The sequence below is a fragment of the Ambystoma mexicanum genome, chromosome 4q (genome assembly GCF_040938575.1).
Source record: "Ambystoma mexicanum isolate Mex_15411 chromosome 4q, UKY_AmexF1_1, whole genome shotgun sequence".
Classification (NCBI taxonomy): domain Eukaryota; kingdom Metazoa; phylum Chordata; class Amphibia; order Caudata; family Ambystomatidae; genus Ambystoma; species Ambystoma mexicanum.
Genome location: NC_090928.1, coordinates 594519935 through 594535398, shown reverse-complemented (window position 1 = coordinate 594535398; position 15464 = coordinate 594519935). Strand labels below are relative to the sequence as shown.

Below are 15464 nucleotides of genomic sequence, written 5' to 3'. Positions count from 1 at the left end.
GCCATTTCTCATTGTAAACTCGAAAACTCCGACTAATGCCATCATCAGGGATTACTGACCAAGATGCATTTTAATATAGTCTCCTGGGGGTACCTTCACATTTTCCCCCCCCAGCAAGGTGTGCAAGTTAGAGGATGTCTACTGGCACCTTAGGCTGGGCATTCATGGGCCCGCACCATTAGGCGCACCCTCATGCCAATCCTTAGCGCCGACAATAGCAAAGCTGTTTAATTTTCTTTGCCATTGATGCCAAATTGTCCCCTGGAACTCTGTCCCTGTCCCATTTTGGAGGCATAGAAGTTAGTCACGAGTCAACCTACAAGACAAATGTATGGGCAAGTCAAACTGGGCAGCTACATCACTGGGGTATCCAGCCGAGTTCAAAGGTCTAGATACAGTCCATCCCTCCATTCCAAAGTCGATCGAAGGAGGATTACCAGGTAAGGTAACCGTACACTGCCTCTTCAGTTTGTCCAATATCCAGGCTTCCAATTGCTGACACTGCTAGCAATGGCATCCCAACAATAAAAAACCCAAATAGCACAGAGAACCCAGATATCCACTTCCTTCCTCTGGGGTGAGGGTTTGAGGTCATGCTAACACAGCAATGTACTTGCTGTGAGCCATGATATAATGTCAGTCAAATTATTTTTTTTACCTTCAGAGCGTCTGCCTTTACTCAATGGCCAAGTGAGCTTTGCATTCAGCTGCCTTCTTGGTCTTAAATTGGAGCGTTTGATGTTTTTACAAGATGTTCCTTTTACCAGGGCTGTTGTCACTCTTCCACCTCAGGTTGTCACTTTTCTTTTATTCCTCTAGATTCTCCTGTGGCTCTCCCTCCACTGTTTCAACACAACACTGTTTCCATCAGGGATTCCAAGCCAATCCATGGTAGCCATTGGCATTGCAAACAGTCTCACATCCATGAAGAGGGATGATGCTCTTCAACCGATAGAGGATGAAGTTGCAGCTTTGCCAGCACCACCTGACCGTTGCATAGATTAGTAGAGCACTTTGGAACAGTCGGCTTTGAAGGCAACTCAAGCATGCCATGTGTCACGTCTGAGGGGGAGCAGAATTAAGAGAGTTGGTGTCAGGCAGTAAAAAGACAGCGGGATTCCAGGTGTTAAGCTTCTACAGAAGAACGCTTAAGTTAAGCCAGATAAATCTACTAGTTGCAGCAGAGAACTACTCCAGAGTACTGCAAATTAAAAAATATATATAATTAAAAACATAGGTCACGGAAACAGAGGCCTGCGAGAAAAGGTAAGAAATCATTTACCTTCCGCTTCCATGCTCCCAACAGATTGGTGTAAACAGTGTTTTGTCAGCAAGGATTATGACAGCCCATTCAAAGGATTAGATTTTTTTTTTTTTTAATCATCTTTATTTAATTTTAAATCAACATAATAAAACAGGGAAGGTCATAAAACATGAACATTTTGAAGCAACATCAATATACAAAAATGAATAATCCAATTAGAAACCATCCTATTCCAAAAAAAACACCCCCCGCCCCAATTTCAATACAAAACTCCCCTAACCACAAACAAACAAAAACACTACAACATCTACCCCCAACCCACAATAATCCAATCCAAATTCTCTACACCTTTCCCAAATAAATCATTTAAAGAATCCCAATTCTCACAATATTCAATCTCCCAATGTAACCGACTAGCACATGATTTTTCATATCTTGACGGCAAGCGCAGATCCACCAACCCTCAACATGTGGCTTTTTCTGTGACTTTCATAATATGTTTATAAATTAAACACCTGTTCACATTCCAACATGTGTAAATAAGTTCCCTTTGAACGAGTACAACCCAAACACAAATCTGAATCCATCAAAACCCTCTCCTGCATTCTCATTGGGGTCCAATAAATGCGTCCCCGGATTCTTTGATGAGTATATCTCAAATTCAAATCCATTTTATCTCACGGTTACCCTCCAGGCTCTATCCCATTCCTTTCCCAACAAATCCTGACTCAACTCCATTACCCACTTCATACGTAAGGTCTCCCAAGCAACCTGCATACATTCGTGAATAGGCATCAGTTTAGTAAACGTAGAGACTACATTCATTGCAGCACCATACAACACACATAATTGTGGATAATCACTGAACAGTTCACAGAGCATTAGATACCTTTCTGATGATAATTGCTTCAGGGACAAATACCTATTAATCTCATTATTACGCAATCCATACTGGTATCCTAAGTCTTCAAAAGCCACCATCCCATCACCTCTCCACACATCCACAATTTTCAGAATTCCTTTATTAGCCCAACTCCTACAGTAAAAAATTGTATTCTCAATCTGCAAACCCGGATTTGACCAAATGGAAGCATTATTGTAAAAAAATTAAAAAAAGAATGCTTGACCACAACCATGAATAAACAAAACGAAAGCAGTTTTTGTAGCCTCCAATGCCTCCATTCGAAGGGATTGTGTCCTCCGACGTATTCCTTATCTTTGATAGATCATCTCCCAGCTTGCTAACCTCAGAATTTTTTTTTCAGTAGAGGGCGCTGCGCGTCGACGTCCCTCGAGCCGAAGTCCCTCGACAGCCTCTGTATCGGCGCCAACGTCATCACGCGTATAGACTCGCGCAGCGTCCATTGCTCAGTTCCGTTTTTCCACGCTTCGTGGGGCCTCGGAATATCGTTGCTCAGTTCTTCAGTCAAATATACTTCATTATTCCTTGTGAATACCGACTCGTACTCGATGGCGCCCTCACCCGAACCGACGACTCCACGGTCCGGCTTCAAAAAATGTCGAGACTGGAAAGAAAATGTCGTTGACGGATCTTCACAGGATCTGGTTATAGTGCCTGGGAATCGAGCACCATTGTTCGGAGTGCGAGGACTGCATGTCCATGACGGCGAAAACCTTGAAGGGGCGTAAGAGGAAGCTCGAGAGAGGTAAGGCAGTTAAAACTTCTTCGAAAGTTTCCTCGGCGGAGTCGAGACATTCGTCTCCTCGCCATCACAAAAGACATTCTCGTTCTAGGTCTCGAAGCAGTTCCCATCACTCTTCGAGATCTAAGCATTCAAAAAAGAGACGAAGATCCCCTTCCTCGTCGTCTTCTTCCATTTCCCCAAAAAAACATAGCTTTCAGGCCGAGTGGGAGGAATTCAGGAAAAAGATGCAGAGCGTCTTCGAGAAAGCGGCCTCGACCCCCTCAAAGACTGCTGAGGGTGATACCCTGGGTGAAAGACCCGAAAATCAAAACGCCTCGAGTCGCAGCACCCGGCGAAAGAAGCCACTCGAGAGCGTCACGGACCCTCGAGTAAAGGCAAAGTCGCGTCTTCAACGCCATCGTCGAAGATCCCTTCGACGCATAGATCGGCGTCTTCGACGCCGTTATCGAAGGGTTCTTCGACGCACAGGTCAGTCGAGTCGACGCCGAGAAAGGACAAACCTACGGCCACCTCACAACAGGTGGCCATACCCAGAGCCTCGATCAGGAGAATGTCGTTGACTGCCTCGAGTAGAATCCCGATACTCTTGAGTTCATCGAGGCCTCTTTCGATGGCTTCGAAGCCTTTAACGTCGACGTTTTCTCAGCCAATCATGACGAATTTGGCCCCTTCTTCTCTGGAAATGGGATTTACACCATTTTCAAGACCTGATCACTCCAGAGTCTTATCTATTTATGAAGAAGGGGAGGATTCGGATCAGGAAAGACCTTTTGAGTTGCAGAGATCTGCAACTCCTGTACCAGAGGAATTTACCTCCGAGGAAGGTAGGTAGGTTGAAAGACCTCCAAGAATCCTTACAGGAAACAAGTGGGTTGGACACTTCCCCAGAAGTGGAATTTGCCAGACCAGACCCAGGGGAACATGCTGAAACCCCTTATAGAACCTTGATGGCAAGGATAATAGAGTTTATGGGGTGGTCCACGCCCTCACCTGCTTTTCAGCAAGACGACCTCACAGACATCTTGGTCAAAAGGTCCACAGGAAGATCCTGTGGTGCCATTTCATGCGGCATTACAAAGGAGAATATTGGCAAACTGGGAAACACCTGAGGTAATCCCGGCAGTTAACAAAAATTATCAGCTAAATATAGGGCGTCTTCTGTTGACCCTGAATATTTATCCAAACACCCAACTCCGGAGAGTCTGGTTGTTCAGGCAGCTACTTCATCAGGTAGTAAATCGGCTTACCCTACTGTTCCACAAGACAGGGATGATAAGAGATAGGACTCTATGGCCAATAAAGTCTTTTCTGCATGTAGCATGGCGTTGAAATCCATCAATGCTACTTGTACGCTCGCAAGGTTATGCTACTTGTACGCTCGCAAGGTTCAGCCACACACTTTGGGAGTGTGCTTCATCAGCGGCTGACTGCCTCCCGGAGGGAGAAGGGAAGCGTTCCTAAACATCATCAAGGATGGTAAAGACGCTATGTGCGGATCCCTTCAAACTGGCATCGATTCTGCTGACAGCATCAGCAGAGCCATGGCGGCAAGTACAACAGCCCGGAGATTTGCTTGGTTGCGAAAGTCTGGTTTTGCTCCAGATGTGCAAAGCAGACTTTTGAATATGCCCTTTGATGGCTCTTCTTTGTTTGGTAAGAAGGCGGATGACAGTTTAGAAAAACTACAAACATCAAAGGCAGCAGCAAAATCCCAAGGAGCTGCAATCCGTCAAGACACCATATCGCCCTTCAGGAACCTTTTGGAGAGGTAAGTCCTTTCGCTTCTATTCCGCATTCTGAAGAGGCAGAGGACAGCCAGTTCAAAGGGGTCAGAAAAAATTCACCCGAGGTGGACGGGGTAAAAGTACAAAAGCCGCAGCAGCAGCAGGTGCCGCTTTACCCTCGCCATCTGCATCAGCCGCCTCCAAACAGCTCCGAGGACTCTCCTCACAAGACACCAGTAGGGGGCAGGTTAACTCAACATCTGACGGAATGACAAGCTATTACGTCAGATGCTTGGGCATTGGAGACAGTTGCCCAAGGTTACTGCCTGCCTTTTCTACGCATCCCTCAGAGTCAGCCACCGGGGAACAGCTCTCTGAAAGTTCCAGATCCACTCCTCTTGCAGGAAATTGTAGACCTGCTAGAGAAAGGTGCCATAGAACCGGTACCTGTAGCGGAGAGGAACAAGGGCTGGTACTCCCCCTACTTTCTCATACCAAAGAAAGACTGAGGACCGAGACTTATCTTGGACTTACGAGAATTGAACAAGTTCCTCAGGAAGAACAAGTTCAAGATGGTAACTCTCTCTCAGATCCTTCAGGCCCTCCAGCTTCAGGACTGGCTGGTATCTCTGGACCTCCAGGATGCTTATTTCCATGTGCCAATCCATCTCAAACACAGGAAATACCCGAGGTTCAGAATTGGCGGCTCTCATCAATTTCGAGTTCTGCCATTTGGGCTGACCTCCGCCCGAGGGTCTTCACCAAGCTAATGTCGGTAGTGGCTGCAAGTCTAAGTAGGGAAGGGATTCACGTCTACCCCTACCTGGACGATTGGCTGATCAGAGCTGTACCCCCGGAACAAACTCAGATCCAGCTAGATTATGTCTGCCACTTCCTTCACAAACGGGCCTTCTCCCTCAATTTAAAGAAGTCACAATTGATACCATCACAGAGACTCCAGTTCATTGGAGCGGTCCTGGACACTTCCTTGGGAATAGCCTCGCCACCAGAGGTGAGGGCTCAAGATATTCTGCAGATGGTCACCAAGTTTAAAAATGCCCAACGTCTCCCAGCCTTCGACTTTTTGAGGTTGCTAGGCCTCATGGCATCCTGCATCTTCCTTGTGCCAGAGGCTCGCCTGAGAATGAGATCTCTTCAGTGGGCACTGAACTCAGTGGTCGCAATTCTCAGGGAGAATGACAGACCTCCTTCAGGTTCCGGACAAAGTGGCTCAAGACCTTCAGTGGTGGGCCTGCCAGAAAAACATCTTGAAGGGAGAACTGTTTTGGCAACCATGGCCGGAGATAACAGTAGTCACAGATGCCTCACTCATGGGGTGGGGAGCCCATACCAACGACTTGACCATCAGCGGTCGTTGGTCTCCATCGGAGTCCAGACTACATATCAACTTGTTAGAGATGAGAGCAATCAGACTAGCGCTGAAAGCTTTTCTGCCATCTGTATAGGGGAAAAATGTCCTGATAATGACGCACAACACAGTGGCCATGCACTACCTCAACAAAAGAGGAGGCGTAGGATCACTGCCACTGTGCAGAGAGGCAATGCAGCTCTGGATTTGGGCAATTCAAGAGGGAATTTCTCCATCAGCAGTTCACCTAGCCGGAGAGAAGAACTTGACGGCGGACGCTCTGAGCAGGCAGAGCACAGTCTCCCACAAGTGGTAACTAGCGCAGGAAGTCCTTCAGGAGATCTTCGCCCTTTGGGGGAACCCCTCAAGTGGATCTGTTCGCCACCAGTACCAACAGGAAATGCGATCTGTTTTGTTCAAGGGAATTTCCCCCGAGAGGAGCTCTAGGGGACGCGTTCGTAGTGGACTGGGAGTTTCCACTCCTGTACGCGTTTCCAACAGTCCCTGTCATTCCTCAAATGATCAGGCGGTTGAGAAGATTCTGGAGGAGCATGATCCTAATTGCCCCAGACTGGGCCAGGAGAATGTGGTACCCAGACCTTCTGGACATGTCCATCTGCCCTCCAATTCGTCTTCCACTCAAGGAGAATCTTCTCTCACAGAAGGGAAGTCAGGTTCTCCATCCAGACATCAGAACCCTCAACCTTCACGCCTGGCTTCTGAAAGGTTGAGATACAAGGATTGGGACCTCCCTGATGACGTCATGGAGGTGTTACTTTCGGCCAGAAGGCCAGCAACAAAGTCTTTATACCGCTGCCGTTGGAACAAATTTTGCAGCTGGTGTATAGAAGAGAATATCGACCCCTTTTCATGTGGTACACCAACAGTGTTATCCTTTCTACTCTCCTTGGCAAATTCAGGCCTTCAAGTTGGCACTATCAAGGGCTATCTCGCAGCGCTATCGATCTTCAAGCGCACTGCAGAGGAGCCTTTGTATTTCAAATTACCCTACATACAATTTCTAAAGGGATTAACTAATGTCTACCCTCCAAGACCTTTCCAGGTTCCTTTATGGGACTTAAATTTAGTCTTAAATTTCCTGATGGGTACTCCTTTCGAACCACTTCACTCTTGTTCGCTAAGATTTCTCACCCTTAAAACTGTCTTATTAGTGGCTTTAACATCTGCTAGAAGGGTGAGCGAATTACAAGCTCCATCTTGTAAACCCGCTCATACAATTTTTCATAAAGACAAAGTTGTCCAACAGGTGAAGCCTAATTTCCTCCCAAATGTGGTTTCTGAATTCCACATCACTCAGAAAATTACCTTACCTTCATTCTATCCGCCTCCCCATCCGGGAAAAGAGGAAGAAAGGCTACATAGGCTGGACCCAGGGCGGGCTTTGAGCTTTTACATCAGAAGACTTGCTATGATTAGGCAAGCAGACCAACTGTTCGTAAATTACTCAGGGCACAAGTTGGGACTACCGATAACAAAACAAACCATTTCCAGATGGATTATTTTGGCCATCCTGGAATGTGAAAAATAGAAGGTGAGTCCGATTACCCCTCTTTCCGTTGCCCTGATGTGTCGGCATCCTGGAATGTTACAAACTAGCAGGGAAAGAGCCTCCTCAAAATCTTAGGGTTCATTCAACCAGGGGTATCGCAGCCTCCTCGGCCCTCGAAAGAGTGGTTCCGGTTCGAGACATATGTGCGGCTGCCACATGGTCGTCCGCACATACCTTCAAAAGATTTTACAACCTGGATTCCTCCTCTAGTCAAGAGACTAGGTTTGGCAAAGATGTATTACATTCTGTTCATGCCTAAAAGGAAACATGGCGTTTTACTCCCACCTCCAATTACACACCACTACTATGGGAGTCTATCAAAGATAAGGAATACGTCGGAGGAACATCCCATCGAAAGAACGTTACAAGGTAAGAAGTAACTTGTTCTCCTCATCCTAGGTTTCGGAAGCTTCCCATATGAATATAAATAATCAATAGGAAGTGGGTTCAACTTCTCTTTTTCCATCCGAAGCTAGCATGGATCAGGACACCCATCGCCTCTAAAATAATGAGAAGCTTTTCTTTAGAAGAAACCCCTTATAATAATTCTCCAATAATGGGTAACCGAAACCTCCATCACCAACACTACGCACCAAAATATACCTTTGGATGTTTGGTTGTTGTCCGCACACCCCATAAAAAATCCATTAAAATCCTATCAATACGTCTCAACACCTTTTTAGTAAACTTTAGAGGAAGGGATTGTATGCAATACAATACTTTCGGAAGGAACACCATTTTGACTGCATTTATTTTAGCCCACAGACCCAAAGTCAATCTATTCCACCTACGTATATCTTTCAATAAAGATTCTATTAATTTATCTACATTAAATTCCACTATCATTCATATATCCCTAACCAGATGCACACCCAAATATTTTACTGACACTTCCGCCCACTGACAATCCCAATACAATAATCCTCTACTAGTCAGGCCCATCTTCAAAGGAAGAACAATTCTTTCCCCAATTAACTTTATAACCCGACAACCGTCCCACCTCTTGCAACATACTCCGAAGCAGTGACCCTCCTTCAATCGGATTCGATAACACCAGGATCATCAGTGTATGCAAGCACTTATCTCACTGTCCTTTAATTTCCATCCACAAATACCCCTCACTTGCCTAATATACGACAACAGTGACTCTAGTGCTAAATTAAACAAAAAGGGAGAAAGTGGACAACCTTGTCTAGTTCCCCTAAACAATTTAAAAGACTTGGACATCACCTCGTTTACCCAGATTCTAGCCGAGATATTATATTGTAAGGCACCTATCATGTTCGAGAAAATGTGGGCCAAACCCCATTTTAATGAATGTGTAATTTAAAAAAGACCAACAGTCAAATGCTTTTTCAGCATCAAAAAAAACAATCAAAACCTCATCCACTACTGTATTTGATAAGCCAATTATGTTCAAAAAAGGTTCCATTATCATATCCATACCTATTCTCCATAAAACCGACATGTGAATAATCTATTAATTCCACTATATATTTCTGTAGCCTAATGGCCATAATCTTTGTAAAAATATTCATATCTACATTTTAGAGAGAAATGGGTCTATAATTACTGCATTTAGCAGAATCTTTTTTCCTTCCTTTGGTATTAGTGTAATAACCGCTTCCCGCATAGAAGGACATAGTTTTGCATAGAAGGACATAGTTTCCCTTCTGAAAGAAATTGATTATAAAGCACACACAACCTTGGAACCAAGGTTGAACTAAAGGTTTTATAAAACTCAATAAGTAACCCATCTAGACCAGGAGACTTACCCATTTTAAGTTGACAAATAGCCCCAATGACCTCATTTTCACCAATTGGAGCATCAAGAGCCTTGCTCCCTTCTACAGACAGAACGGGCATTTCTATTTTTGCAAAAAATTCACTCAGCGCCATTTCATCAGATTACGAGTTATCCGAATACAAGGATTCATAAAAAGCCTGAAAGCAATTACAAATATCCCTATGCTTAACCTTTATATTCCCAGCGTCATCTAAAATCTTATGAACAAACACCATCTCAGTTAAACTCTGAGTTTATTAGCCAATAAACGACCACTCTTATCCCTTCCTCCCAAAACGTCTGCCTCATACAATACACGCCTTTCTCAATTTGTTCATTAAAAGTCTTTCGCCACTTATCCATACCCAACTTAACTATTCCCCGGTCAAGTATCAACTTTACCAATGCATGATCCGACAGACACCGTTTTCCCATGTCTACACTCACAATATCATCAACCATCACATCCAACACCAATAAATAATCCAATCTTGAGAAAGAGTCGTGAGCTAGAGAATAGAACGAAAACTCCTTGTCTGCAGGATGTAGTAACCTCCAATTATCCACCAAATCAAATGTTTCAAGGAAATCACCAAAGACACCACTCAACACTGAACCTGAGAACCTGCATTTTGACAACCTATCCAAAGAAGCATCCAAAACACAATTAACGTCACCACCCAAAACTATTTTATCTCCCCTCATTGTTTTCAAACAATCTGTTAGCGTTCTAAAAAATTTAATACCATTAGGACAAGCGCTATATACGGAACCCAACGTCAAAGGTTTCCCTTCATCATCCATAACATTCTCAACTTTCATATCCAAGGTTTTTCGGATTAACAAACCCACTCCCCTTGACCTGCATGAATAACAATTCAACAGGACTTTCATATACTTTGAAACCCCATAAATGTTTCCAGGTAGTTCGGTCAAATGAATTTCCTGTAGAAAGATTACATTTGCTTTTTCTCTCTCAACTTTGTCATTATATTGTCCCCCTCTTTGGACAATTCATCCCTTAAAATTCCATGCAACAAAACTTAATGTCCCCAACATCAGCAATTCAATAGTTCATATAAAAAGAAATTGCAAACACACAATGATACAATCATACGAAGCAAAACCATGTTCATAACACCGGTAAGGTGGCGCAGAGTAGAGAAAATGACCCCTCCACCCAACAGACACACAAACATATACACAGAACAGAAAGCAACAACCAAATCTTGAAAACTGTCTGGAATCCAGACAAACTAACAAAGGCCAAAGAGAAGAAAAAAAACATCACTAGACCACAACCCCCAGAACCTATGCCCAATTTATATAAAATCATTCAATCATTACAATACTCCCTTTGAAAGAGATACAGCAATGAAGAGAAAAAGGAACACAAGCCTATCCATAAAACATCTAACAGAACTCACAACAAATCCCATCAACAATCTCCTCATGATACTTTGACCCAAATCACATGCATATCACATATACCCTCTTCCGGGCTTAATCAAGTAGTATAACCAACTCCCACCCAGGTAATCTTCAAACCTAGCCAATTAGAACTATTTTTCTTTCCTTCACCAACACAGCGACCCGACCACTTAGCCATCAATTATAGAATTTGTTCAAAATTCCAAACTCACCAGCACAATAAGGAAATTATAATCCAATCCTATAGCCAGCCTTCCATTCTACATCCAAAGCTAAATAAGTCTCCCGCCCCTCACTAAAAATATATCCATATCAGTACCATAAAAGCCAGCAGATTCCCTTTCATCAATAGTATCAAACCAAAAATCCTAGTCAGGATAAAAAGCCCACAAGCACAAAGCCACCTAAACGACCCCCCATTTCGCATACAATATAACATCACATAACCAAAGCAAGCAGAAGTCTTCAAGCGTATCAACAGCCAAACTCATCTCACATGGACTGTCTTTGGTTCATTAAGAGCCATCAATGTACATTGCGAGTGACGCACACCAACTTCTTCTTGCAAACCCTCGTAATAAAATTTGAAGTTAGTCCAAAATATCCACAGTAAGACCTGGAGTCGTAACATCTAACTCTTCAGAGCTTCACATACAGACAGAGTTGTGCATTAGGCCTTGGCAGTTCCATAGCACTTCCCTGCGCATGCCTCAACCATTCGCCTTCCATCAACGACGTAATCCGTCACAAACAATGAAAGCCTTTAAAGTGTCACATGGCAAATCTGTATACAGTCCACCTCCATCCAAGTGTCATTGAAAGTGCAGGAGGGTAGACGAGATAAAAAATGTGTGTCCCCACTTGTGAAGTGTGCCAGCTAATAGATTAACTACAGCTCATAATCAACTTGAGAAAAGAATAGTCATAGGAGCGATATGGATATATGGAGAGATCTCGAGATCTCTCTCTCGATCTCTCTCTCTCTCTCGATCTCTCTCTCTCTCTCGATCTCTCTCTCTCTCTCGATCTCTCTCTCTCTCTCGATCTCTCTCTCTCGATCTCTCTCTCGATCTCTCTCTCTCTCTCTCTCGATCTCTCTCTCTCTCTCTCTCGATCTCTCTCGATCTCTCTCTCGATCTCTCTCTCTCTCTCTCGATCTCTCTCTCTCTCTCTCGATCTCTCTCTCTCTCTCTCGATCTCTCTCTCTCGATCTCTCTCTCTCGATCTCTCTCTCTCGATCTCTCTCTCTCGATCTCTCTCTCTCTCTCTCTCTCTCTCTCTCTCTCTCTCTCTCTCTCTCTCTCTCTCTCTCTCTCTCTCTCTCTCTCTCTCTCTCTCTCTCTCTCTCTCTCTCTCTCTCTCTCTCTCTCTCTCTCTCTCTCTCTCTCTCTCTCTCTCTCTCTCTCTCTCTCTCTCTCTCTCTCTCTCTCTCTCTCTCTCTCTCTCTCTCTCTCTCTCTCTCTCTCTCTCTCTCTCTCTCTCTCTCTCTCTCTCTCTCTCTCTCTCTCTCTCTCTCTCTCTCTCTCTCTCTCTCTCTCTCTCTCTCTCTCTCTCTCTCTCTCTCTCTCTCTCTCTCTCTCTCTCTCTCTCTCTCTCTCTCTCTCCTAGGTCACATTCTATTTTTCCCCACCATAGCCAAATGAAATCGGACATATGAAATCGAATGTATGCTCCAAGTGCCAAGCATTTGCAGTCCGATGTTATTTAATGGACTGTGACACACAATCATCGGCTCAGTGTGCTCAGAAGTATAGCATCAACAATTATACATAACTTATCCAGTAGTCGATCACCAATGCTAAAAGTGTGCTAAAATGAAACGTTCCTGCATCATAATAGGAAACCATGCCTTCTGTATGACTCAATCACAACAGGAGCTCGACCAGCAATCCAGCTGTAAGACGAAAGTAAAAGCAGTGCATTATAGCCACATATCAGACCCTTTTACAGTGTGAGACAAATGTAGGGCTCAGGCACAAAGCCACTTTTGAAAGGAGTCTCCTCTGAATGAGTGAGTCCCTTTAAAAACAAGGCCATACTTTGACCTGTCGAAGCACTGGGTTCCATACAAGCGTTAGATTGCAGTCACAACTTCCAGCAACATACTGTGAAACAGAATAGAGTTAAAACATTCATTTTAAAACCCTGTTCATCTGAGGGTTCGTTCCCCATTCATCGCAATGCTTGAATTATTGTGATGCAAGGGTACATGAATGATCCATCACAGGAATGTCAAGACGGCCCTTTCTTTCTTTTACTCACAGGCGGCTTTTAGAATGCGCTCCCTAAACCCGAAATGAAGCCATTAGAACTAGTTGGGTAACACAGCAGAGAATGCTATTAAATGCACTGTTTGGAAAACGGGTAGAGCGAGCAGTTTTTTCTGACGTGTTACTCCCACAAAATCCACTAGATGGCAAAAGGTGAAAGAGAATGAACAATATTAACTAACAACGGGTTTCATGATGACAAGAATTGTAAATATCGAACTCCGGTGTCAGCTTTTCGTTTGTTTGTTTTGTTTCGGAGCATGCCTTGCACAGAAAACCTGCGGGGAGACGACCTTACACATTGAGGTTTCAGTACTCACTTGCCAGAAAACATCCGACTGTCCTTCAAGCCACTTTCTTCAAAATAGAATCATTCAGTAATATCTTCCTTGCCCAGACTGATCTATGTGCATAGATTGTCATTCACTTCCTGAATGCAAGGCCTTGCGTGCGTAAGCCACGTGATCTGATATTCAAAGTGACTAGGTCCTTTACTCAATCCACACTGCTCCGCATCACTCACTCGTATATGTTTGAACCAGCAGAACATTCTAAGATCGTTTACCAAATCCATTTGATACAACGGTAAAAGTCAAACCCAAATATTTTTATTAAACTAAATAAATAAACAAGAAAAGATGGAAGTCAAAGACATTGAAATGTAGAAAACAAATCTTTTTCATGGCACCCTTCTGAGGCTCAGATGGAGTAATTTCAATACTTGAATACTCCAATTGTGTCAAAAAAGCTTCAGCATTGATATGGTCTGTAAAGGAAGGAGTCTGGCCATCCACTACCTCCCTTAAAATTGCAGGGTAAACCATATAATACTGCAGTTTCCAGTTCCTCGCTTTCTCCTTTGCCACTTTAAAAAGCCTTCTTTTGTTCAACACATCCTTACGAAGATCACTAAATATCATAATCTTATTCCCCTCCCCCCCCAAGCTAAGTCACCCAACTCTCGTGACTTTTCTCAAAATCAGTTCTCTGGTGGGGTATCTGAGGAACTTCACCACAATATGCCTTGTTCTTTGACCCATTGCTGGCTTCCTGCCCAAGGACCTGTGTGCCTTTTCCATTTCCAAGGAGACCGGAGTCCACCACGCTCTTATTTCTCCTTGAGAAATGTTCTTGCTCTGACAGCTTCTCCAACAGCTTTCCATTTTGCATCGCCAATTCATTGATTCCATCATGTAGTTTTAAAGTATTTTCATCTGTAGCTGTCAGGTGCTCTTCAATCTCAGAAACTTCACATGTGAGCGTTAAGAACCTTTCTTCTGCCTTAAACATCATGGCTTTCATTTCTGAGATGTCCATAGTAACCTTAGTAAGAAGGTCCAACAGTTTGTCATCTCTCGCCTCCACATCCTCCTCTCCATCCTTCTGATGCTTTGCTGGCTGAGAAGACACTGCTAAAATTGGGTCTGACATATGTTCAAGGGAGTATATAGGTATCAAGCAGGGCACAGGAGCACAGCTTCTATGCTGCCATCTCCTGAGCTTGCAGTTCTAGATTTGGTTTTTAAAGCCCTGACTAGAAGACAATTACGCCAAATGCTAGTGCCAATGGGATGGTCTGGTCCCAATTACCACACGCGTGAGGACCGGCGCTTAACTTGTGCAGCAACAGATTAACTTTGAAAATAGGCCTGTGGCATAAGAAAGACCCTAGAAACAGAAGAGTAATTGACAGGCCTAATTTGACATATGTTGACTTGGGAAAATAATACAAAATCAGTAACCCACTTGTTGTGTGGTAGTGCAGGTCCATCACCAGAAATGCAGGAAAGGGACAGATGGTGGTATAAGTAATCTAGAGCGGAGGTTAGTGCAAGACACAGCCGTTGAGAAAGGGGAGAGACAAGCCACTGCGCATCCACAAGGCATTGGCTTAAGTACTTGAAAAAGCACATGCAGGAAGAGGCATCCATGATAACATAAGGATGGTGAAATGGATGTTGGTACTTAGTCCTAAAGGGGAAGCGTTTGGGGTCGTGGGGCATGCAAACCTAGCAGAAAGTAAACAGAAATGCAGCATGTGATGCTCAAACTGATCTTAGTTTCTTTCTCTGGAGTACCTTCCCCTAGTGTGGGATGAAATTGCTTTACAACATACTAAACATTTCAAAATAAAATACATGGAAAGACTTTCTATGGGCCAGATGCTCACCTATTAAGAGTAAAGAATGGGAAAGTACGTTGCACTGTAAATCTCTCTCAAACACGTCTCATTTAAAGGGAGCAGAACAATTTAGCAAAAAAATTAAATCAATTGATACCAACATTTCCATTAAGACACCAAATTGGTAGTCCAGTTTTAAAATATAAATTCAGACTTACAATGTGAGCACATTTCCAGGGGGTAGCTTGCCTCATTTCCCTG

The 15464-nt window shown here is 43.8% G+C and overlaps 1 protein-coding gene across 1 annotated transcript in view; it reads right to left on the bottom strand.

The window, feature by feature from the left end:
* The window catches only part of PPP3R1 (protein phosphatase 3 regulatory subunit B, alpha), a 575346-nt gene that overhangs the window by 436784 nt on the left and 123098 nt on the right, over window positions 1-15464 (bottom strand). The window contains exon 2 of the mRNA XM_069608143.1: window positions 15422-15461. Coding sequence (XP_069464244.1) covers window positions 15422-15461 — 40 coding nt within the window. The remainder of the gene's footprint in view (window positions 1-15421; window positions 15462-15464) is intronic.